We start from the raw sequence: 25,764 nt of genomic DNA on the forward strand, positions 1-25,764 counted from the left end.
TATGGGCACCAAGGGAGATCGTTCTTGTTGCTAGTTCCATCCAGCATATTAACCCAAAGGGCAGCTACTTTGCCAGTTCAGGCTTTGACGCAAGTCAAAAAAGCAGATGTGGCTACTCACTCTTGTCCTTTCTTATATACGCTGGGATGCTTTCTGTAGAGGTGTTGATTGCTGGATGCACCGGTATATTTTGCAGTCACGTTAAAACCCGGAGACTGCTGCTTTGCAAATGTAAAGGAACATTTGGAACAGAAATGGGATGTTCATGCCAACCCTCCCTTTTTCCCTCAGTTGCTTTGACCCAGAGGTTCAAACTCAGGTTCCCTGGAAAAGCGCTGAATACACACACACACTCTCTCTCGTGTTCATATTCAGCTTGCGACTGGAGCAAGCCTAGTGGCATGTAAAACCTTTGAATATAGATACGCTGAATGCTTCCTCAGTGGCTCCCTAACTAATAAACACAGAACGTAAAAAAGAAAAGAACGGATGTCGTTTCTGGCCTAATTTTAAGAGACTGTGTTTTTAGGAATGAAGACTCGCCAGAGATGTTCCTACTGAGTTCCCCAGAGAAGAGAAAGCGGGTCACTCCAGAAACTGCCATACCCAAGTCTCTGAATGAACTCTTTGGAAGTTTTTTCCGTAATTAGTGTCTAGTCTGTGTCCCTGGAGAGCTCTGGGTGACCGCAGTGATAGCAGTGAATGACTTTTTGCTGAAAATGACTTTTCCTTTTTTTTTTTTGTGCTGGGCTGCAGTTTCAGCTGTGCTTTAACAATTACTTTTGTCTCGTGAGTGCATTTTGAAGAGTGCGAGCATATATATATATTTTTTCTTTTCCAAAAAGGTTGACTTGTCTCTAGGGTCTCTGAAAAGGGACCGTAGTTTAGTCGCCATTATCAGCTAGGAAGGTGTCCTCTGGTGAAGCCCATCAAGACATTCATGAACGAATTCTTTTGCATTCATGGGACTCTTCCTGCCTCAGTTTCTACTGAAGAGCTATGGGCAGCAAAGAAGTATGAGATGGCCTCTCCCATCTCCCCCCAACCCTGTGCCCGACACCCCACTGATGGGTAGAGCGGATGTGAAGGGTAACTGTTCTATGATTCTGGACCCCATCACCCAGTTAATGACAATAACAAGGGGAGAGAGGGAGAGGAAGGTGGGGAAACTGGAAAGGAGCTTGTCTGTGGGGAGAGGATTGTCACGCTGAATCCCATTCCTCTAGAAGAAGGGGTGGGGAAGGGCTATCTCCCAGACCCCAGCCCAGCGAGGGGTTCCTGCAAGGGAAACCCCTCTCCCTCCATCACCAAGGAGATTCTGAACTACGCCTCCTGCAGGTGGGACTCAGAGAGAGCAGACTCAGGCCTTAGAAAAGATAACGCAGGCTGTGGACTCAGGTCTCCTGCCCGCCTGGAGTCTGAAGAGAGGAGGCCGATGGCCTGCGTGGGGTCAGAGGCTGGAAACGGCTGCTGTACCGGAGACGGGTGTCAGGGCAGGTGACGTGTGAGGGTCCCAGAGGTGGCCACGTGGAGAGCAAGCAGTACCGGGCTCAACTTGGGCCCTATCCAAAAAGACCTCCCGGAGCGGTGAGAGCACCTCGGCAGATAGCACGAAGGCTGCAGGAGGCCTCGTGGGTAAGCAAGGGAGGCCCATCTGTCCTGAGTGATGGGGATTACAAGAGAAGGGCTCTGCAGAGAAAAAAAAAATCCTTTTGTCGGTGTCTGGAACCTAAAGGGACCCTTGGGACTGTCCGTTACCTAAGAGTGAGCAGAAAAGTCCTGCTGGAATTGTCATCCCCAGGCAGGGGGCTGTCACACCCGCGCCAGACGGTTCAGACAGAGCAGCAAAAAGCAAGATGCATTTTACACACATCACAAATCTTGCTGGCTCAACACATTAAATACACGATACTCCCCGCAAGGTTCAGAGTGGATAGGAAGTTTCCCAGAGGAAACCTACACCACGTTTCAATTCAACTGGCCGAGTTTGAGCCTATTAGCCTACATAACAATTCACGGGTACTGCTTCCTTCTGTGACGTCTGAAGACCGGGTCTCCTGGCCAAACACATGATACCATGTGCTCCTCAGACGTATTGGGGCAGATCTGGGAGGCCTTGACTCTGCCCATCTCCTCCCTTTCTAGCTTCTAGTTCCCTCTACCCTCCACCCCATGGGCTGACTGCTGGTTCCTTCCAGTTTGAGGTGGAAGGAGCGGCAAGGGGGTAACAATCTGGACACAGCACTAGAGGACTTGTGTGGTGACTCAATAAAGGAAACGGACGGTGGGGTCAGTGACTTTCCTTGGAAGACAAAGGGAAGGTTTCAGACCCTCTTGAGAAGGTGCGGAGTGGCGTGGGATGTTTTAGGTAAGGAGTGATAGAGTCTTCTCCTTTTGTGTCTTTCTCTAGCTCCTGTCTGGAGTTTCCAAACACACCAGGCTGTTTGTTCAGCTGTGTTTTCCTTTGGTCCTAAGAAACTTCTTTCCCTGCTGAAGCCAATCCAACCAGCGGCAGCCTGGGCTTGGGGAGTCAGCAGGCAGAGTACGGTTTTGGTGCAACTGGGTGGGCAGATGAAGCTGGGTGAGTGACATCAGGGCATGCATACAAATGACCCCTTGCACCAACGTGGAGGAGAAACACTGTGATTTGGGGCTGCCGTGTGAGGTTATAAGAGCTGAAATGTCAGAAACGTTAAAGGTATGCATACAAGAACGTCTTTCTCCCAAATGTCAGACTGCCTACCAGTTTGCATTTCCTTTCCTTTGTAAACGTTTTTCTTTTCTTGGGAGCTGAAGATGATCCTTTAATGCCAGATTTTTCCATCTTTACTCTAAGGGCAATCTGTTCTATGCTGTTCCCCCTTGAGTGCTGAAATGACTTTTACGCACATTTGATCGACTATACAGCAAGACTGTTTGCCAGGAAAGGAAGAACGGAGGTAAGGGGTGAGAATGCAAGCTGAAACTAAACACATTTTTGGCCTTTCAGAGATTTAGAAAAATGGAGGAAAAATATGAAATGAGAACTGTGTGCGTTTTCTCCCCTTTTGCATCTTCTGAGCGTAGCTATGCATGGCATCGTAGAGCCAGCTAGCTGCTCCTTCGAATTCCAACTCCACCTGTCACTAGCTTATGACCTCAGGTCAGTTACTTTTAATCTCTCAGTGCTGCTGTTTCTGCATCAGGAAAATGAAGTTAAAAATAACATTTACCTCATAGGGTTGTCGTGAGCTAATACATGTAAATAACATAAAAGGGTACCTGGTACAGAGTTGGTGTTATGTATTTGTTACCTACTATTGCTTCTTCATTTTCTAGTAATTTCCTGGATCTGCAGCGATGTGAGGTAGGAAAGGATAAGGTAGAAAAACGTCAGGTCCAACCTCCAGTGGGTTATTTGTGATTTGTTGCAATATCGTATCCCAACTATACTTCTTTCACCATCTGCGTTTTTCTCTATAGCATTAGAGAAATGGCTACAATAACATTGATAAGAACTTGAATCTTTTCGCTCATTTATTCATGCATCCGTGTTTGTTCATTTATTAATTATTTATTTGAGTTAGGGCACTAGGCAATGTACAAACCTGTACAGAGGAAAGAATTTTCCCCTTAAGTAATCTACAGCCATTTAGTTAGTGGTATAAACCATTAACATCTAATCAGAATGACTGTGCTTGGAATATTCTGTGAAATCCCAATAAATAAAACTAATCAGAAATAAAATATCATATGATATCACTTTTATGTGGAATCTAGAAAAAACGACACAAATGAACTTATTTACAAAACAGAAACAGACTCACAGACATAGAAAACAAACTTATGGTCACAGAGGGGAAGGGGGGGAGGGATAAACTGGGAACTGGGGATTAACATATACACACTACTATATATAAAACAGACAAACAACGAGGACCTACTATAAAGCACAGGGAACTATATTCAATACCTTGTAATAACCTATAATGGAAGAGAATCTGAAGAATACATATATGTATGTATATATGTTTACACATATATATATATATAACTGAATCACTTTGCCGTACACCTGAGACATTGTAAATCAACTATACTTCATTAAAAATGAAATAAATGGTCTAGGAAGAGTATTTTGTGAGAAAAATTCAGTTTCTGTACTAAGAGACTGATGTCTTTAGCCATACTCATATATAGTTTCAGTCTTCAAACTATAGATGTGGTCTCACACCTCGTCTCTTCATCTTTACCAAGACCTTCCTTTGAAATTACCTGGCATTTTTCCTTCTGTTGTGAACAGAAGCTCCCTGATGAAGCTTAGATCAAACACTTTTATCTCAAGTCATTCCGTAAACATCTGCTAAATGCCTGCTATGAACCTAAACACTCTGAGTCTATTTTAGCCAAAACTGTCTGGGATTATGAATTATATGGATACAGACTTTAATTTCCTATTTCAGTTTTGGTTGTGTTTTAACCCATAAACTATGCCTTTTCATTTGTCACCTGGGCTTTACTAAGATGGATGAAGTACATAGCCACTTTTCAAAATAAGGAATCTAACAGAAAATCAAACAATCATTTCACTGCAAGAAATAAAGTAGGATCCATTTTTGATTTGGTTCTTTTTATGGGCTCAAAAAAGGCTCATGCCTTAAATGTTTTTGAACTGCTAGCAAAATTTTATGAGGCCTTCCAATATACTTCACTTAGACCACTAATGGTGATATGCCTGATGGTAACTGGTCACAATTTTCATATGGTGAAAATCAAAAGTTTATCATGGTAACGATTAAATGACCTTTAAGAGTTTTTTTTTTTTTAAGGTTCTTATATCCCTAAATTACTAGGATTCTAAATCTATGTTCTCCAATATGGTAGCCACTGGCCACATGTGCTTCTGAGTACTTGAAATGGGGCTAGTCTAAACTGAGATGTGATCTAACAATAAAATACACACCAGGTTTTGAAGAGTTACTATAAAAAAAAGAATAAAATATTTTGGATATATTGGGTTAAATAAAAATATTATTGGGCTTCCCTGGTGGCGCAGTGGTTGAGAGTCCGCCTGCCGATGCAGGGGACACGGGTTCGTGCCCCGGTCTGGGAAGATCCCACATGCCACGGAGCGGCTAGGCCCGTGAGCCATGGCCGCTGAGCCTGCGCATCCAGAGCCTGTGCTCTGCAAAGGGAGAGGCCACAACGGTGAGAGGCCCGCGTACCGCAAAAAAAAAAAAAATCATTAAAATGAACTTTACCAACCTATTATTTTTATGTTACTGTGGCTATTGAGAATTTAAAATTACTTTTGTGGCTTGCATTATATTAATACTAGACAGTACCACTCTAGACCTTCAAAACAAAATCTCTCTTTAAGGACTTTTTAATGTTTATGGCCAATGTTTCAATACTGAGGTCCTTATGCCTCTAAAAGTCAAGTTAAAACTCATACCTACCAAAAACTAATAAACCCTACATGGGTGGATATTTACCGCCAAGTTCCTCTCGAAATTATTCTCTGTCGAGGTCCTGTGAAAGTTCTATGGTTACAATACTGAATGTTCATTCCCATGGTTATTGTCTCAACTATATCAAAAGATTATCAGCAAAGGAGGCAAGAATACACAATGGAGAAAAGACAGCCTCTTCAATAAGTGGTGCTGGGAAAACTGGACAGCTACATGTAAAAGAATGAAATTAGTACACTCCCTAACGCCATACACAAAAATAAACTCAAATGGATTAGAGACCTAAATGTAAGGCCAGACGCTATAAAACTCTTAGAGGAAAACACAGGCAGAACACTCTGTGACATAAATCACAGCAAGATCCTTTTTGACCCACCTCCTAGAGAAATGGAAATAAAAACAAAAATAAACAAATGGGACCTAATGAAACTTAAAAGCTTTTGCACAGCAAAGGAAACCATAAACAAGATGAAAAGACAACCCTCAGAATGGGAAAAAATACTTGCAAATGAAGCAACTGACAAAGGATTAATCTCCAAAATTTACAAGCAGCTCATGCAGCTCAATATCAAAAAGCAACCCACCCAATCCAAAAATGGGCAGAAGACCTAAACAGACATTTCTCCAAAGAAGACATACAGATTGCCAACAAACACATGAAACGATGCTCAACATCAGTAATCATTAGAGAAATGCAAATCAAAACTACAATGAGGTATCACCTCACAACAGTCAGAACGGCCATCATCAAAAAATCTACAAACAATAAATGCTGGAGAGGGTGTGGAGAAAAGGGAACCCTCTTGCACTGTTGTGGGAATATAAATTGATACAGCCACTATGGAGAACAATATGGAGGTTCCTTAAAAAACTAAAATTAGAACTACCATACGACCCAGCAATCCCACTACTGGGCATATACGCTGAGGAAACCATAATTCAAAAAGAGTCATGTACCAAAATGTTCATTGCAGCTCTATTTACAGTAGCCAGGACATGGAAGCAACCTAAGTGTCCATCGACAGATGAATGGATAAAAAAGATGTGGCACATATATACAATGGAATATTACTCAGCCATAAAAAGAAACGAAATTGAGTTATTTGTAGTGAGGTGGATGGACCTAGAGTCTGTCATACAGAGTGAAGTAAGTCAGAAAGAGAAAAACAAATACCGTATGCTAACACATATATATGGAATCTAAAAAAAAAAAAGAAAAAACGGTTCTGAAGAACCCAGGGGCAGGACAGGAATAAAGACGCAGATGTAGAGAATGGACTTGAGGACATGGGGAGGGGGAAGGGTAAGCTGGGATGGAGTGAGAGAGTAACACTGACATATGTACACTACCAAATGTAAAATAGCTAGTGAGAAGCAGCCCATAGCACAGGGAGATCAGCTCAGTGCTCTGTGACCACCTAGAGGGGTGCGATAGGGAGGGTGGGAGGGAGACGCAAGAGGGAGGGGATATGGGGACATATGTATACATAAAGCTGATTCATTTTGTTATAAAGCAGAAAGTACCACACCATTGTAAAGCAATTATACACCAATAAAAATGTTAAAAAAAAGATTATCAGCAAATACACCAAAATGTTAAGAGTGATTATTTCTGGGTAGTGGGGTACTGTGTGATTTTTGCATTCTTTTTTTATTCTCTCCTTTATTTCTGAGTCTTTCAATGACGAGGACTGTTATGTTTCTTCATCAGAAAAATGCGCCTTTAAATTTCAGTGTGAATGATTTTCTGAACTGCATAAACATCACGAATATGTAAAAAAGAGACCAACTTAAAAGGGAATATCCCAACATGCTTTCATCTGCTCTGCTCCATTTCCAAATTTTCTATAGTGAATAGGTTACTTCCATCAAGGGAAACAACACACCTCCTTTAAAACCTGAAATATTCATCCACCTGTTTAACCGTAAACCTAAGTTAATTTGCATGCTGATGTTTTTAGAACTCCTTTTATCTCTGCTGTATTAGACAGCAGAGTAAATACTTTAGGTTTGAGCTTCAACCGTATGCTAACATAGCTACTTTAATATTTTTATAACTACCCTCAAACAGAACAGCATTTAGCTTGAGTCTATGCAGGAGATGCGGAAGAAACCCTAAAGATATTTTAATGCCTCGCTATGCGTAGGGGTTTAGGTTGTACTGCAAGGATGTCCATCTAAAGGGGTTCCACTTGCATCTGAGTCCTGCAGCAACGGGTTTGGGGGAGAACCCTCCTGCATGCTGTCCAGACCAGCTCAGAATGCCGCCTGCACACTCGGGAGGGCTCAAGCCTGTGTACACACACACACACACACACGCACATGAGTGAGTGGGCTGTGCCCTATCCAGTGGGCAGTGGCTCTTCTCACCTGCCTTCCACTTTCAGAGGCCAGCACCACCACCTGGCCTGGTTTTTGGGTACCATGGGGGGTGTGCAGTGCTGTGGCATTGGCGTGTGTAGGTGGGTGACACACACAGCTAGCACTGTCGTCTGCCCTGCTGGCTCTGGAGCAAGCTGGGCTTCTCAAGGCCCATCAGATATGATTGTTTAGCCCAGCAACGTTCTATTCATTTAATTTTTCTTTCTTCTTGAGGAAAAGGGCCTTTTTCCAATTCCCGCGAGGCAACAGCCTTTTGGAATACGGCGCTGGCGTGTGGCACAGAACTTACTGTTGGTGGTGAAGATGATTTCTCCCTCCTGCGGGGTGGGATCTGTATCCTGGACCACCTGCAAGGCTCCCACGGTCCGGACAGCAGGGTCCAAAGTGACTGAGCTTTCATTTACGGTTGTGTCGCTTGCGCCGGTGATCTGGTTGGTTGACGGACCTCCCAGAGATCCCTCGAAGTCAGTGGGCAAGTCGTCCATGCAGTCGGCATTGGGCTGACAGGAGCAGAAAAGGACCTATCTTAGTGTACATCATCAAGTTAGAGATGAGATGTCTACAGCCTAAATATTTTGTCCTGAGGGAAAACCAAGTTCTTCACTGTTTTCTTCCTGAACCACTTTATTTAAAGACATTCCGCATATAGTTCCTGTAATTAACATGAAAACATCTTCCAAAATTTTCTTTCCAAAGGTTCCGTTTAGATCTACAGACAAGGTTTTAATTCCAGGGGTAGCAGTAGCCATACGTTAATGTAATTACATAGGGAGAATAATATGATACTTATTCATAATGACAGCTCTTCCTTATCTATAGTGTTTACTTCTTGTACAGGAAGTAGCTGACAGCCCGATAGTTAGCCCCAAAGACCCATGTGTTGTTTACAAATAGACTGATGGCATGAGAGGGGAGACAGAATCTGACTCGTGAATTGTGCATCAGAGATACACACATATACATAAACGCACACACAAACACAAGAGCACAGGGTGAGGTGCTGTTAAACATAAGCCCAAAAACCACCTGCAGAGTAAAGCCCTATTGACATAACATTCGATTGATCGTACATTTGTCAAATCTTCTAAGTTAAAATCGTAGAATCATAAAACTAGGGTGAGACCATCTACTTTAATTACCCACTCACTACAGGACTCTCCCTCCCAATATTCCTCACAGCTCCACTTGAAAAACGTAGAGACCGGGGTCTCTTGTGCCTCGCAAGGCAGCCTGTGTCGGCCGGCTTCTCTTAGCGGGAAGCGGGGCAGTTTTACTCTTCGGTCTCGGTTCTGCTGGCTGAAGTGGTGTTGAATATATTGATATCTCTTCCACAAACAGCTTTTAAAAAATGATTATCAGTTGTTCTGCCTCTGACCAAACTCAGAAAAATGATTTTTTAAAGGTGGTGGAGGAGAGATACGGTCTTGAGAAGCACTAAGAATGGCTGTTAATCACACGTTTTGCTCCACACTGGAGAGCGACGACAATGACACGGTTTTGCACCCCGTCCAAGGATGCAGATCAGGGTGGGCAGGCTTGGGTGAGGAGAATCCTAGGTTGACACTGTTTGAATTAACACCACAATGACTAGATTGTGTGCCAAGTTCATTGAAAGAGAAAAATCTATCACTCACGGGCTCATGGGGAGCACAAGGCAAGAAATCCAAACTGCTGGACTCTCGTCCTGGATTTCCACTCTCAAGCCAAGTCTCCCAAGCCCCACGCCTGTGTTTCCAACAGTCAGCTGGAAATCTCCATCATCCTACAAAAACCTCAAATTCAGCTCATTCCCTTTCCCCCACTTTCTCTTTGTGTTCTGCCGTCTTCATCTCTACTGGCAGTGAGCCGATTCCTTGAAATTCGAGTTGTCGAAAGTCAACTCATTGAATGAATGATCCTCCAAGTTTACTGACTGAGATTATTGGACATGAGCGGGTATGTTCTGAACGTTTCTTACCCCATTACCAATTCCCAATCTCCCTCTAGTTTCTTCCCCGGTATACTTCATTCTCCACTTTTTCACCAGAGCACTCATGCATAGGTATGATTCTTTTTCTTTTTTTTCCTCCTAAAGAATGAATTACAAGCTCCTTAGTATAGCAAAACAGGCACTGTACAGTCTGACCCAAGCCTTCTTTTCTGGCCCTACCTTCAGCCTTTGGAAACACACAGAATAAACCATATATTCCCCATTTCAGCACCTTAGCATATGCTGCTATTCCACTCGGGATGACAGTTGCCCAAAGCCTCATCCCCTTCCCCTCTCCCATCCCAAGGTCTCAAACTAACCCTGGTGAACTCCTAATCATCCCTCAATTCCCAGGCCAAATGTCTCTTTTCTAAGCAGCGCTCCCTCCCAGTAGTCATCTTTGATACTGCAACTCTTTTCACACTTCTCCCACTGTTACAGTCATTTGTTACTGTGTTAGTCTCACTCTACTAGTCCGCAAGCTTTTTTTTAAATTCCGGTTTTACTGAGATATAATCGGCAGGGCATATTGTATTAGTTTAAGTTGTACAACATGATGATTTGATACGTGTGTACGTTGCAAAACCATCACCACAGTAAGTTTAGGTAACATCCATCACCTCACATGATTACAAAATTTTTATTCTTGTGATGAGAACTTTTAAGATCTACTCTCTTAGCAGCTTTCAAATATACAATACAGTGTTGTGTATTGTATTAGAGTCACCGTGCGGTGCGTTACATCCCCGGGACTTACTTATTTCGTAACGGGAAGTTTGTACCCTCTGACCCCCTCACCCATTTCACCCTCCCCACCTCCTGCCCCTGGCAACCACAGATCTCCTCTCTGTTTCTTTTCCACGTAGTTTCCACATACAAGTGAGACACAAGCTTCTTAAAGTGAAGCACCTACACTATATTGACCTTGAGTTCCAAGCCCTCACATAGTGCCTGACAATTACTAAGTGCTCAGTAAATGCTGATTTGGAAATTTTATCTGAGTCTCAGTGTACTGCTCTGAAAACCTGGGAATGTTAGCATCTGCCCAGATCTGAGATCAGTGAAGGGAAGCTTTGAGAAAATACTTTAAAAAATTCAATTTCTGGGCAAAGGTAAAGTACATCTTTGAAGGGTAGCAGAGTATGTCACTGCCCAAATTTGCTACGTTGGCATAAAAATTGTTTTTAGCTGAAACAATTGAGAACTGGGTAAAGAAATGCCCTCTGCCTTCCCCCTATTTGCCTAAAAGCAAGACATAAATTTGTAAGGGGGTCCCCCTCTCTGTACCAGAAAGAGAAGAACATTCTTATCACCAGCGACTGGGAGTTGACGCAACAAACCTAACTCACGTGCCCTTATCTGCCATTGGTTTCCCCCATATATTTACCTCCCCACAATTTGCTGTCCTAGAAACTCAAAGTCCTTTCCCTCTGTCTTGTCACTTCTCTAAAAATTTATTGCTCCTTTTTGAAGATGCTATAGAAGCCGAAGTTCTAACCACCCTTCTGAGTCACTCATCGCCAAGTGCTCCTATGTGCACACACGATGCATGTGTTCATAAACTTCTGTTTGATTTTCTCTTGTTAATCTACCTTTTACAAGCCTAATTTACAGGGCCCAGCTGGAGAACCGAGGAGGGTAGAAGAAAAAATAACTTCTTTCCCTCCACTATACTATGTAAAGATGCAGATCTAAATTGTGTGCGGGTCTCAGGGAGGAAAAGAGCTCCAAGTGAGGATCCTGTACTGGCCGTTCTTTCAGCCATAAGCATCTGGATGTGACCACAGATGCAAGAACAACTGACATAGTTTTCACAATGTTGACTTTGCTTGTTGATCGTGTTCTTGTTTTCTCTCTTCTCTCTTTTTATAACATTATTTTATTAGTTTTGATGCAGGGTGTTCGCTTTTGCTTTGTGGGCTAGCAGGAATAGTGTTATGTCTCTAACAGAGGTGAGTAGAGGAAAAGAGAAAGTGAATTAGCTCAGTGAGACTTGTTAATGAGAGAACGAATAAATCATTTGGTTTAGATACAATATTTAACAGACCCACCTTACAGAACCTCACAGTTTATATCCACTCGAAATGGCTCATCAAATAGAATAATATTTTGAATAGAAACCCAATTTATATACCTCTAAGAGAAATTACAGTCATAATGTTTAGTAAGAGATGTCAAATACCATCTGTAAGTGAACAGCATATAGGTTTTCAAATTCAGGTTAGCAGGGAGAACTCAAACCAGATGCGAAATAGTTAGGGACTAGTGAATATACCAGCTGCACGGGATTTTCTATTCGTTTACAATCATCTTATTTATACCAGGATAATAGTGATAGGAAACGGTGTGTGCTGGGATAAAAAAGGCCCGTGTTATATGGTACCTTATAGGAGCACTCAATGATGTGATCTGTCATCCTGCAAAGACACGCCCTAGACCTGACTGGAGAGAAAGGAGGATGAAGCACTTGAATGTAGATAAGGGGATTGAAAACACTCTGACAGTAGAGGACCTGATCCTGTCAGGTTCAGTCTTTTATTTCTCTTGGCAAAATATAATGGCAGAAGGTACCACTGTAATAGGAACCAGTTAGAGCCAGAAATGTGGAACATGCAAACAGCGAGTTTAATTTTCTAAGTCCCTAGTATCTGATAGAGATGTTGGGTTTTTACTCATGTTTCATGTTCACTGTCAGTGATTTTCACCTTGAATGTATTATGCCTTCACAACTCTGGTCTGAAAATGTAATGCATTGCCTTTCAAAATCTAGCTCAAAGCTATAGTCACACAAATTGATTTGTGTTTGGTGTATCGACTGTTAAAAAAAAAAAAAAAAATCAGCATACAGCCGGCAGGGAGGCAGGGGAGGCAGGGGAGTCAGGGGAGAAAATTCAGCCAATCCATGACCTTGTGATGCTTCAGGTGTGTGCCCTCAAACAGAGTCACTCTGGTCTTCCTGGGATAATTAGCCCTCTGGCATTAAAGGAAGCCTTTGATATCTGATCTGATCCTTTCTTCTTCAGTGACATCTTGGGACTTTTAAAATTCTGTTTATTCTCTGCCATTAGTAGTGAGGAATGACAAGAGGAGGAGAGCAAAGCGGAGGGGGAAGGGGGAGGCCGGTCTCTGTATGCTGTTTGTCTAGCTTCTTTTAGACGGCGCCAGGTTGTTCTCACATCTCTGCGCAGCCCTCGGGTCTGGTGGCCTGGCTTGCTTCCTGCCCTCACCACAGCAGATGGTGCCTCAGTAGCCCGTGGCCTTCACTCGATATGGTCCCTGGAAAGTCTTTCCCTGGAGCATCAAGCCAGCCAGCTGGGGGGATTCTCTTTGCACAGGGGGAATGACTAAGTTTGATAAAACGTATAACTGAGGGCGCCAGCTTGAGGGTAGCGCTAGAATTCAGTGGTTCTGGTTTTGGCTTCCTCGTCACTCAAGCTCACCATGGAGATCTGAGCTCAGCAGAGGGCCCTGAGCCAGATTCCCAGAGGCTGGCCTCCCCTCCCATCGTTGGGAAGAGCTTGTTTCCTCTGGAAGCTAGGAGATGGTGGGGCAACATCAGAAAGTGTGGCGTGCGGGTCTGCTTGATGACAGCGCAGGTAAATGACACAAAAGTGTCATCAGTGTACAACTGGCCCAAGAGGCCTCTGTGGGTGTCCCACCTGCTCTCACCCACTGCAGCCCGGAAGAGGAGCCTATGAGCCGCTCAGACAGCATCTCAACTCACAGACAAATACAATGGACATGCTGAGAGGGTCACGATGTTCTCAGATTGAGAAAAAGTGAGAGGAGAAATATATCCAGACATGGGAGCACTCTTAGGGACTCATCAGGTGACACCACTGCTATGGGACTGAGGGGACACAGAAAATCCAGGGATGCTGTTTTCTCCCTGCTTTGTGGGAAAGGCAGAAAGACAGACATGACGATGCTGTAGGCTGTGCTGTGCTTACCGGGATCCCTAGGGCTTTAAGAATGTTCATCTTGCACATGGGACAGGTGCGATGGTCTAGGAGCCAGGGGTCAACACAGGACTTGTGGAAAAGATGCCTGCAATGAGAACCATACATCTTAGCGCGGCGGTAACTGCGGAGAGCACCTAGTCCACTCCAGCCCAGAGACTTGTTCAAGGTCACGCACTGCTCGGTGGCAGAGACAAGACTCGGACCTCCATCTCCGAACACCTGGGCCAGTAATGCTTCCTGTTACACCCTGCGGTGATAGAGTCAACATCTGTCTGGCTCCCAGGAGGGTCCTCTATGATTTGCAGCTGAGTCTTCCAAGTTTGAGAAAATGCAGAGAATGTAGAAACAGAGAAATTTCTCTCTTTCTAGACAGGAAGAATCTTGAATGGAAAGAAGGCAAGTGGGGAAATTTGCACAGACCTTGCAGGATAACCTGAGAGTTGCCACTTTTAAATCAATCCGAAATTTCTTTTCCTACAGTCAGAAGCAAACTGCAAAATAAAGCCTCATTTCTGTAGATATTCGGGGTCTCACACAAAAGGGCAGAAGAGCTCCGGCAATCATTTCACAGCACAAGTGATGTTTTAAGTTGCTATGGCTGGTGGCTCTCACATCAGAAGCCGGAGGGACAGGTACCGTAAGCTTTACTGTTTGTACAGCTGATGCGCTCAACTCCATCGCCAGCCTCACGCGCCAGCCCTCCGGAGCCTTCCTCTGAGTGACAGGATAAGGGGGGCATTTAGTAGGTGCGGGGGTGGGGAGTCCTGACTACACTTCCTCTCAACGTGGCTCACAAGAGCCCACTCAGAGATCTCAGGGGCTGCTCGAATCAGAAGCTTGTCTTCTCACGCACACGACTCCAGACCATGGGCAGAAGCAGTCAGAATTTCCTGCCTGGGGCAAGAAGAGAGAGAACCATCTGTCAAGTATGAGGGCATCCTTAGGACACGCTATCCATGCTGCACTATTCCCGGAACGCTTGCACTCTCTTCCCTGACTCTCATCTTTTATTGTGCTAACAGTTCTACCAGCTGTCTTTGCATTAGAAGGCTTGAGGCTCCGATGCATACAAAGGACCCCTCAAATCAGAGAAGAGCTCAAGAAGTGCCACTTCTGAAACTGACATGGAGAAGAACCCATGTCCCAAGGATAGCATTAGCTGTGTACAGGACACGATCGCATTGGGGATTAGGAGACGGAGAGGAGCAACCTGGATGTGTCGTGTGTTTCCAGGTCATTATTTCGAATGCCTTACAGATTTACCGCTTACAAGTAAATATATCACATCCATTCATTCCTTTAGCCATGCATCCACGCGACAAGGAATACCTGCCAAGAACTGTGCTCCTCACTGAGAATCAGCACGGTAGGGATCTGGCTCCTTCTCTTTGGGAGTATAATCGGAGAGGCAGACACTAATAAAACAGAAATAAACTACTTCACGACAACAGCGCTAAGGACACATCAGCAGAACATGGAGTTGGTAGGGGGCTTGTGACTGGGAGATGCATCCTAGTTTGGGTACACAGAGAAAGTTTCCCTGACGATGTGCCGAAGCTCAGACCCCAGAGGGCTACACAGACATTATCCACAGAAGGGGAGGAGAGGAAGAAGAGTCCTCTAGGCAGAATGACTGGCTTGTACAAAAGCCCTGACCTGGGCGCAGGAAGAAGGTCAGTCCCAATGCAGCTGCAGGAGGGAGGGGCTGTTGCGGGGTCAAGTGTCCCCCTGCACCCCTACCCCCAAGCAATAATCGACCTCCCTGTGTTCAGGCTCTACGTTCAGAAAACAGGTGCCTAAATTTTCTCACTCACTGCTGTTCCTTCTGGGGAAAAGTAAGTCAGACATTCAGGTCCCTTCGACCATTCCTGGGAGGCAGGCTCTGTTGTGTTTCCTGCACATGTACTGGGAGTCAGAAAGACAGCAGGGCCAATCATTAGCTGTTTTAGCCTAAATCAGTCACTTAACATTCCCACGTCTCCTCTGCCTCATGTGTAAGATGAAGATACATCTATTCCTGCGGAGGCGTCCCTGAGTCTCCCACACACAGAAGCTGGTACCTACTCTTATCCCCTGAGTGACTTCTCTGTCTGCACCGGTCATTCTTACGTCTCCTCTGTGATGGTTAGTTTCATGTGGCAACTTGGCTAGACTATAGTACCAGTTCTTCAATCGAACACTAATTTAGGGTAGTCTGCAGATGTGATTCATATCTACAGTCTGTTGACGTTAAATAAAGGAGATTATTCTAAATCATCTGGGTGGGCCTGACCCAATCAGTTGAAGAGCCTTAACAGCAAAACTGGTTTCCCTGAGGAAGAAAAAACTCCGCCTCAAGATGGCAGCATCAGCCCCTGCTCAGCGTTTCCAGCCTGTAGACCTGCCCTACAGATTTCAGGCTTGCCAGCCCCTATCATCACATAAGCTAATTCCTTAAGAATATATAGTGGGATACAGTGGCTGTCTGGAGAACTGACTGGTACATCCTCCAACGAGAATATAAGCTCTATGAGAGCAAAATCTTCATTTACCTAATTCACTGTTAGATCCCCAGCAACTAGACTAGATCTTGGCACACAGAGGATGCTCCAGAAATATTTGCTACATGGATGGATATTTCTCAAAAGGCCTGGCACTCCTCACTGCCTGCACGTGGCTATCAAGTCCCACGGACTCATTCTTCCTAAATCTCTTGTACCTTCATTGCCTATTTTCTTTTTGCCACGCCGCTCCCTCATAAGTGATCTCATTAACTCTTTTTCTGTATTGTTGTACTAACGTCTAAACTGCCCTCCATGCCGCCAATCTTTCCCTGTTCTTTTCATCCCACTCATCCTTGCCAGATTTATCTTCCCCCAGAAAAGTGCTAGTTACGTCACCCCCTTGTTCCATTCTGTTCTTCACGAGGGGCTGGGCACCAAGATGAATAAGACAAGGTCCTTTCCTTCAAGGTGGAATCACAGTGCTTCAGTGGTTCCCTGGGAACTACAACAGAAAAGGCCATTGAAGAGCCACCCTTCCGGATCCATCGTTTTTCTGGCTGTGGGGTCTTAGGCAAGGATTAGCTCTCCAAGACTTCATTCCTCATCTGTGAAATTTTGTCTTATAGGTATGGAGTTTGCCAGTGATTGAGTCTGTGTGTGTGTGTGTGTGTGTGTGTGTGTGTGTGTGTGTGTATGAGAGAGAGGGAATAAATACTGTCCATGAAGCTGAAACTATAAGTCCTGATCATCCTTAATTGTAAGCTATCACTCATCTTATTAATACCACTATTATATCTTACTTTTAGACATTAGGTTATCACTCTGATTTCTACTCTAAACTTTCTAATGCTGAAAGCAAGTAACTGTAAATTAAAAACAAAAATCAAAGGGAGAACTAAGGACAACAAAAACAGTGCTAAAATGATACACAGGGTGATCATGTTAGCTATCAACTAACATTCAATTATTCCTAATACCATATTTCTTGTGTTGACCAAATAGGAAGACTACTTCCTTATAATTGGGATTGTAAACAATTTTTTCCCTCCCATATGGAAAGAAAAATAAAAGTCACTAGACTAAATAAATAAAGGAACAGGGAAAGCATCTGGAGTTTAGTGAAATGCACCAACAGTTCAACATCTCTAGGACAATGTCTATCTCACTCATTCTATTTGTACGATTCGCAGCAGGGCACTGTCCCTTCCCACATTTTAACAAAGGCTGCATGAGAAACTACATACAGAGGAACAACGGGATGTGACAGTCTATCTCCTAACGATCCTGACAAGCTGGAAATACAACCGAGGGTTGACCAAAACTCTTCTCCTTTCTTATTCACCAAAGGGAAGCATACCCTTTTTTTTTTTATGCAGTACGCGGGTCTCTCACTGCTGTGGCCTCTCCCGTTGCAGAGCACAGGCTCCAGACGCGCAGGCTCAGTGGCCATGGCTCACGGGCCCAGCCGCTCCGCGGCATGTGGGATCTTCCCAGACCGGAGCATGAATCCGTGTCCCCTGCATCGGCAGGCGGACTCTCAACTACTGTGCCACCAGGGAAGCCCGGGAAGCATACTTTTTACAAAGAGTTCTTCAAACCCCTGACAAAAGATGATGCCAACAACTGCACCATAATGCTGAGATGGTTATGAACAATATAATAATTTCCCATCTGGGGGCAGGAATGACAAACTCCTGTTAAACTTGTTTCCACATCTTTGGATTCTTATTTATTTATTTTTAAATTAAAAATTTTTAAAATTGAAGTATAGTTGATTTACAACGTTGTGTTAGTTTCAGGTGTACAGCAAAGTGAATCATTTATACATATATCCATTCTTTTTTTAGACTCTTTTCCCACATAGGTCATCACAGAGTATTGAGTAGAGTTCCCTGTGCTATACAGTAGGTCCTTATTAGTTATCTATTTTATATATAGTAGTGTGTATATGTCAATCCCACTCTCCCAATTTATCCCTTTCCTCCTTCCCCTTGGTAAACAAAAGTTTGTTTTCTACATCTGTGACTCTACTTCTGTTTTGTAAATAAGTTCATTGGTACCTATTTTTTAGATTCCACATATAAGCGATATCATTCTTGCTTTCTATTGTCCTTTCACCTATATGTGTGACTCCCCCCTCAATTAGATGACAGGTTTTCCCCACTGGGAGGCAGAAGGGGACTGTTCTGGCCTTTCTATCTCATTTACTTTTGCAGGCTTTCTTAGACCCTGCTACCCTCCCACGGAGATTAGGATCCTGGGGCTTTCCTTTTGGCACCAGTGCAAGCTGTTTCACTCCCCTCGATGAAATAGTGCTCAAAGAACATGAGTCACTCAGGGACCAAAGAATCCCATTCTCCTACGCGACACGTTTAGATAAGATCTCTCCAGTGCTTCTATGGGGAGTCAAAATGTTTCTTCAGAGCTTCTGAATCTTATTTGCAAAGCTGTCAATGATTTAAGAGTCAGTGTTTAATTAATAAACAGCATTTAATGAATAAACAATATCTACTGGTTATCAAATGCCTGCTATGTACCAAGCACGTTACATACATTATTCATTCACGACAGCCCTAGGAGGTAGAAATTATTATTCCCATTTTATGGAGGAGGAAGCTGAAGCTGGATAAAGTAAATTAAATTATGCAAAGAGCTAGTAAACTGCAGAGCTGGGACTCAAACCCAGTCCTACTGTCAGTGCTTGTACCCAAATCTACGCTCCACGCCCTTCCTTCCCACACTGAACTGTCATGAGCAAGACAGGGGGAGTCGTGGTAACTTTGTTTATTTATTTATTTATTTATTTATTTATGGCTGCATTGGGTCTTCGTTGCGGCTCACGGGCTCTAGAGCGCAGGCTCAGTAGCTGTGGCGCATGGGCTTAGTTGCTCCGCGGCATGTGGGATCTTCCTGGACCGGGGCTCGAACCTGTGTCCCCTGCATTGGCAGGCAGAGTCTCAACCACTGCGCCACCAGAGAAGCACCCCCATGTATTTTTGTGCTCCAGCTTCGAGGGGGCAGTACCTTAGTTACAGAGGTTGGGAATTAAGCAAAACCAGAGGAAAAGTCACCTGCCTTAAGTGTATTCATTTGGCTACAGAAGGAAAAGCTGTAAAATATTGGCCTCATCAGGCCTACACTTAGCCATCAGTCTGCTTGCTTTATTTGGGAAGATGGTAACACTGGCCTCGAAATGCTTTGTCCTCCCCCACTCTCCACTGTCCAATAAATCTGGTAAATGTTAGTTGGCAGCTCCATTACCTTTGCACAAATTTTCAAATCTCTATCACGAAGTATCACAGAAGGAAATACCCACTTTTCTTCAAGGCTATTCCCAACCTGGTCTGGTTTCTCTTTCCTGCCTTAGCTTTTTTTTTTTCTTTTTTTTGAGGTACGCGGACCTCTCACTGTTGTGGCCTCTCCCGTTGTGGAGCACAGGCTCCGGACGCGCAGGCTCAGCGGCCATGGCTCACGGGCCCAGCCGCTCCGCGGCATGTGGGATCTTCCCAGACCGGGGCACGAACCTGCGTCCCCTGCATCGGCAGGCGGACTCTCAACCACAGCGCCACCAGGGAAGCCCCCTGCCTTAGCTTTCTAAAATACAAATATGATATCACTCCCCACATGTGAAATGCTTCAGCTGCTTCCCACTGCCTACAACACAAAGTCACAGCACACAAAGAAGGCTCACCCAATCTGGTCCTTGTCACATCTTCTGCTCCACCCCCATGTTTACTTCACATTCTCACCATAACTCTGGAGTGTCCTTCTCAATTAAAAAAAATTTTTTTTGGTGTGGCAAATCTTGCTCATAATTCAAGTCACAGCTCAGATGTCCCTTCTCTTCCCTGAACATCCCACCTCTTTTCTCCAAACTGCCAAGGAGAGTCTGTTTCTTTTCTTTTTCTTCCTATTTTGTTTTCTCACATATGTTGCAGCAGCTAAGTATGTGCTCTGCTTTCAGGGTTTGAAGACCCCTCCTTAGTTCTGTGATGTTTGGGAAAGTAATCTAAGTTACCTGTGGCTTAGTTTTCCCTTCTATTTTTTATGACAATGTCTTTCAACTGACAACCCTCTGAAGTAATAGTCTGTGATAATATAACAGAGGGTTTTTATCACAGGTAAAGGACAAAGGACACAAAGAAGAACAAATGGAGCCCAAAGTTAGTAGAAGGAGAGAAATAACAAGATTAGAGCAGAAATAAATGAAATAGATGCTAAAAAGACAACAGAGAAGATGAATGAAACTAACAGCTGGTTCTTTGAAAAGATAAACTAAATTTACAAGTCCTTAGCTAGACTCACAAAGAAAAAAAAGAGAGAGGACCCAAATAAATGAAATCAGAAATGCAAGAGGAGATGTTATCATTGATAACCACAGAAGTACAAATGACCATAAGAGACTATTATAAACAATTATATGCCAACAAGTTGGACAACCTAGAAGAAATGGATAAATTTTTAGAAACATACAATCTACCAAGACTAAGTCATGATGAAATGGAAAATCTGAACAGACCAATTACTAGTAAGGAGATTGAATCAATAATCAAAAACCTTCGACAAGTAAAAGTTCAGGACCAGATACCTTCACTGGTGCATTCTACCAAACACTCAAAGAAGAATTAATATCAATTCTTCTCAAATTCTTCCAAAAGATAAAAGTGGAGGGAACTCTTCCAAACTCATTTTATAAGGCCAGCATTACCCTCATACCCAAACTAGACAAGGACCTCACAAGAAAAGAAAATACTGGCCAGTATTCCTGATAAACATAGGTGCAAGAATCCTCAACAAAATATTAGCAAAGTGAATTCAACAATACATTATAGAGATCACACATCATGGTTAAGTGGGATTTATTCCAGGGATGCAAGTATGTCTCAACATCCACAATTACACCATATTAACAAAATGAAGGATAAAAGTCAAATAATTGTGTCAATAGATGCAGAAAAAGCATTTGACAAAATTCAACTTATGATAAAAACTCTCAACAAAGCAGGAATGGGGGTAAAGTATCTCAACATAATGAAGGCCAGATATGACAAACTCATAGCTAATATCATATTCAATGCTGAAAAGCTGAAAGGATGTCCACTTTAGCCACTTTTATTCAACATAGTATTGGAAGTACTAACCAGAGCACTTAGACAAAAAAAGAAATAAAAGGCCTCCAAATTGGAAAGGAAGAAGTAAAACTGTCACTATTTGCAGATGACATATTATATATAGAAAACCCTAAAGACTCCTTCAAACAACTGTTAGAATACATGAATTCAGTAAAGTTGCAGGATACAAAATCAATACTGAAAAATCTGTTGCATTTCTATACATGAATAACAAACTATTAGAGAAATTAAGAAAACGATCCCATTTACCACTGCATTAAAGAGAATAAGATACCTAGGAATAAATTTAACCAAGGAGGTGAAAGACTGCATATTGAAAACTATAAAACATTACTGAAAGAAACTGAAGAAGGCACAAATAAATGGAGAGATAGTCCATGCTCATGGATTGGAAGAATCAGAATTGTTCAAATGTCCATACTACCCAGAGCAATTTACAGATTCAATGCAATCCCTATCAAAATTCCAATGGCATTTTTCAAAAAAATGGAACAAATAATCCTAAAATTTGTATGAAACCACCAACCCTCCCCTCCCAAATAGCCAAAGAAACCTTGAGAAAGAAGAACAAGGCTGGAGGCATCACATGCCCTGATTTCATATGATATTACAAAGCTATAGTAATTAGAACAGTATGGATAAAGAAATTGTGGTATATACATACACAATGAAATATTATTCAGCCATAAAAAAGGATGAAATCTTGCCATTTGTGACAACATGAATGGATCTTGAGGACATTATGTTAAGTGGATAAGTCAGACAGGGAAAGACAAATGCCATATGATCTCTCTTATATGTGAAATCTAAAAATGAAGAAACAAACATACATGAGCTCATAGATACAGAGAACAGATTGGTGGTTGCCAGAGGTGTGGGATGAGGAGTGGGAGAAATGGGTGAAGGGGGTACAAAGGGAAAAAGAAAAAGAAAGAAAGGGACAAAGGTTTGTTACTGCTTAGCTAATGTCATTCCAATGAATTGATAACCATTGATTGTTGATCTTAAGTCCAGACAACTTAAAAATTATTTTGTCTAATACATTTTCAATAATAGACAATTATACTGTTGGTAAAAAATATTTCTTGCTAATTTTTTTGCCCAAACTCATTTCAAGACTTTGGATAAATGTGTCAAAACACTTGTAAAAATATTTACTAACTAAAATCAGAAAAATGGAAATTACAGAACATCACTCTTTTTCATAACTGGCATTTATTTTTAAATTCGATAATTGCTCATGTTGGCAATGGTGTAAACAGTCTCATATACTTTTGGTGGGAATGTAAATTGATCTGGTTAGGCAATATGGCAGAGTGGAATCAATTTTGAAATGCATAACTCTTTTGATCCAGTTAAAAAAAAAGATTTCACTTTAGATTTATGTCTTCAAAGTGAGAATAAATTTAGGTTGTTAAGGAAAAAAAAATTACCTGGCAAATAAGAAGCTAAAGTGTCATTATTTAATTAACAGTAATTTAGCTCCTGTTCCTTGCAAGTGAGTTTTCTATGGTAGAGGTTACTCTGGAAGCACTTTCCTTAACTTTTATGGACTCTAAATTATGAAAGAATTCTGCTTTCTCCTGGGGACCTAATGAGGACATTATGGGGTTAGTGAGCCCATGCTCTGCCCAGACTGTCTGATAGACATCACACTGGGCCATTCCTTCCATGCAAATCTCATTTCGAGAATATCGATTTATGGATCTGGGCACAGGCATTACTCGGTTAGAATGACCAAAATGGCATTGGTGATGACACTTACAGAATGTCAGTGGAGCCCAGACAGTGTCATGAATATTGCTTAGGAGAAATGTACTTCATTCCTACCCAGAGGAAGGAAATCTAAAGTGCCCTCATTGATTTTCTTAAGTAGGATTTCACTCCACCCTTGCTTCTAAAATCAGGTCAATTCAATGAGAACTTTGAAAAACACATGGACCTGAGCCAGACTTTCCCTCATTCTTTGTGATCATGAACTTCTCACCATCCAGTTACTTCCTTCCATGGTGTCTCATCTTCCTATGTCTCCTATACAGAAGGCCCTTGCAGGGGTGGCCATGCAGTGGTCATGTAGCGTTGGGAGGTCAGTTAAGCAGACACCAGCCTCTCCCTACCAGAAACTCTGCCCAACCAGCCCAGTGCCTCTCTGTAGGGCTGCCTCTGCTATTGGGTTTTTTTTTTTTTTTTGGTGGTACGCGGGCCTCTCACTGTTGTGGCCTCTCCCGTTGCGGACCACAGGCTCCGGACGCGACGGCTCAGTGGCCACGGCTCACGGGCCCAGCCGCTCCACGGCATGTGGGATCTTCCCGGACCGGGGCACGAACCCGTGTCCCCTGCATCGGCAGGCGGACTCTCAACCACTGCACCACCAGGGAAGCCCTGCTATTGGGTTTGGTCTGAAATGTTTGGACCAATTTTGAGAAGCTGCATTTATCCCCGATGCTCCCTATTTAGGTTATGTAAACATCATTTTTAAAAAAAGGAGAAAGAGGAAAAGGAAAGGGAAAAAAAGAGCTGTCACACAGAACCAGTTGTAACCATATCATGGCTGTTGTTATAAATACAATTGCTTTGTTTTGGCAAGCTCATCTGCTTCGCTAGCAGTTTTACCTGATGAAGGGGAAAATAAAAGAATGCAATAAAGTAAATGATGGCTCACTTCAGTAGCACAAACACTGCCCTTCTGTGAAAAAGGCTGGTCTGCTTTCAGGCCCAGGATAACAAGATTGGAATCACTGTGGAGAAAGCAAATCCCTTAAAGCTGGGCTAGAGTTGATCTGGACTCCTTGGGGTTCTTAGACGTTGGCTTAGAGTGAGATAGGGGTTTCTGAGGCAGACTTTTAGCCAAAACTAGAGCCCCAGAGAGTTGAGTGTATGGCAGAGCACCCTCATGGGGCAGGGGAAAGGTGGCGCTAAGGTGTCAATAGCCTAGCAGTGGTACCAGGACCTTGGAAAGAGTACTGGTCTAGAAGTCAGAGACCTCTCTGTGCTTTGGACCCTATGACCCTATGAGTTAAGGTTTTCTTTTAGTTAAATAAAGAAGTGTTAATGTTCCCTGCCCTAACTCTATTATAGGCTACGGTGAGATGCAAATTAGACAGTATATGTAAAAGAGCTTTGTAAACAGTAGAATGCTTTTCAAAGTACTATGATAAATGGCCAGTTATTTCAGCCATTTGTCCATAGTATTGGGTTTAAGTAGCATTAAAGAAAAACCAACAAAACTTAAAGAACGAAGAAGCTGCATCAGATCCTCTTGCTATGGAACTCAGTTTCTTTTTTAGCAACTGGAAGAAATGGATCCTTTCGGAAATGCAAGTTCCGAGGGAATTGCAGAATTGTCTTCTTGTAGAGTGTCTCATTCCTTTGGGTTCTGGCAGAGGGAAGCTCTGTGCTTAAAACTTGACCCTGGTCTAATTATATTGTTTGGTCGGGGTAGCAGAGCTGGCTGGCATGTGTCCCAAGTGTCTAGTTGATGAATATAAATGGGGATCAGGACATCTGAAGTCAGAATGCCACATTTAACAAGGTTATTAGAGTTCAAGACTCTAATAACCTTTAACCTTTCTGAACTCTAATAACCTTTCTGAAGGCGGCATTTGCTCTGTTGAAAATATAACAGAAAATAACACATCAGACATTTATCAATGCTGCCACATCTCCTTTCATGCTTCCTTCCTTTAATCCCCTAGATGGAGTGATAGCTAATTTTTGGCAGTTCATACACAAAACTCCAAAGTAATCAAAGAAAAATGATTAGAATGAACCATCAACAAACTCTGAACTTAAATTTTATATAATTTTGACTAATGTACAAAGTGAACTTTTTTCTTTAAGTCCACAATGTAGTTTCTTTGGTACTGTAAAATTTTCTTTCATTACTTTAAACGCATATACTGTATCTTAAGTAAGCTGGATGATTTCTAAGTAGGTATACATTTATATACACACTACCCAGATGAAGATATACATTATTTCCATCACCCCAGAGAGCTCTCTCCTGCTCCTGTCCAGACGATATCCATTCCCTGCCACGAATCCGTCTGGCCAGACGATATCCATTCCCTGCCACGAATCCGTCATTAGGACTTCTGTCACCAAAGATTAGCTTTGCCTGTGATTGAATTCCACATAAATGGAATCATAAAGTATCTATTCTTTTTGCCTGGCTTCTTTGGTTCAACATATTTTTTTCAGATTATCTGTGCTTTCATGTACATCGATCGCTGGTCTTTAAACTCCCACCACACTATATAACTTTTTTTTTTTTCTTTTTCCGATACGCAGGCCTCTCACTGCCGTGGCCTCTCCCGCTGCGGAGCACAGGCTCCGGACGCGCAGGCTCAGCGGCCATGGCTCACGGGCCCAGCCGCTCCGCGGCAT

The 25,764-nt window shown here is 42.9% G+C and overlaps 1 protein-coding gene across 1 annotated transcript in view; it reads right to left on the minus strand.

Annotated features, from left to right (window-relative positions):
- Nucleotides 1-25,764, minus strand: part of RNF150 (ring finger protein 150) — a 235,519-nt gene that overhangs the window by 34,633 nt on the left and 175,122 nt on the right. The window contains exons 5-6 of the mRNA XM_065877969.1: nucleotides 13,752-13,848; nucleotides 8,122-8,332 (exon numbers count right to left, since the gene is read on the minus strand). Coding sequence (XP_065734041.1) covers nucleotides 8,122-8,332; nucleotides 13,752-13,848 — 308 coding nt within the window. The remainder of the gene's footprint in view (nucleotides 1-8,121; nucleotides 8,333-13,751; nucleotides 13,849-25,764) is intronic.

The sequence above is a fragment of the Phocoena phocoena genome, chromosome 5, assembly GCF_963924675.1.
Source record: "Phocoena phocoena chromosome 5, mPhoPho1.1, whole genome shotgun sequence".
Classification (NCBI taxonomy): domain Eukaryota; kingdom Metazoa; phylum Chordata; class Mammalia; order Artiodactyla; family Phocoenidae; genus Phocoena; species Phocoena phocoena.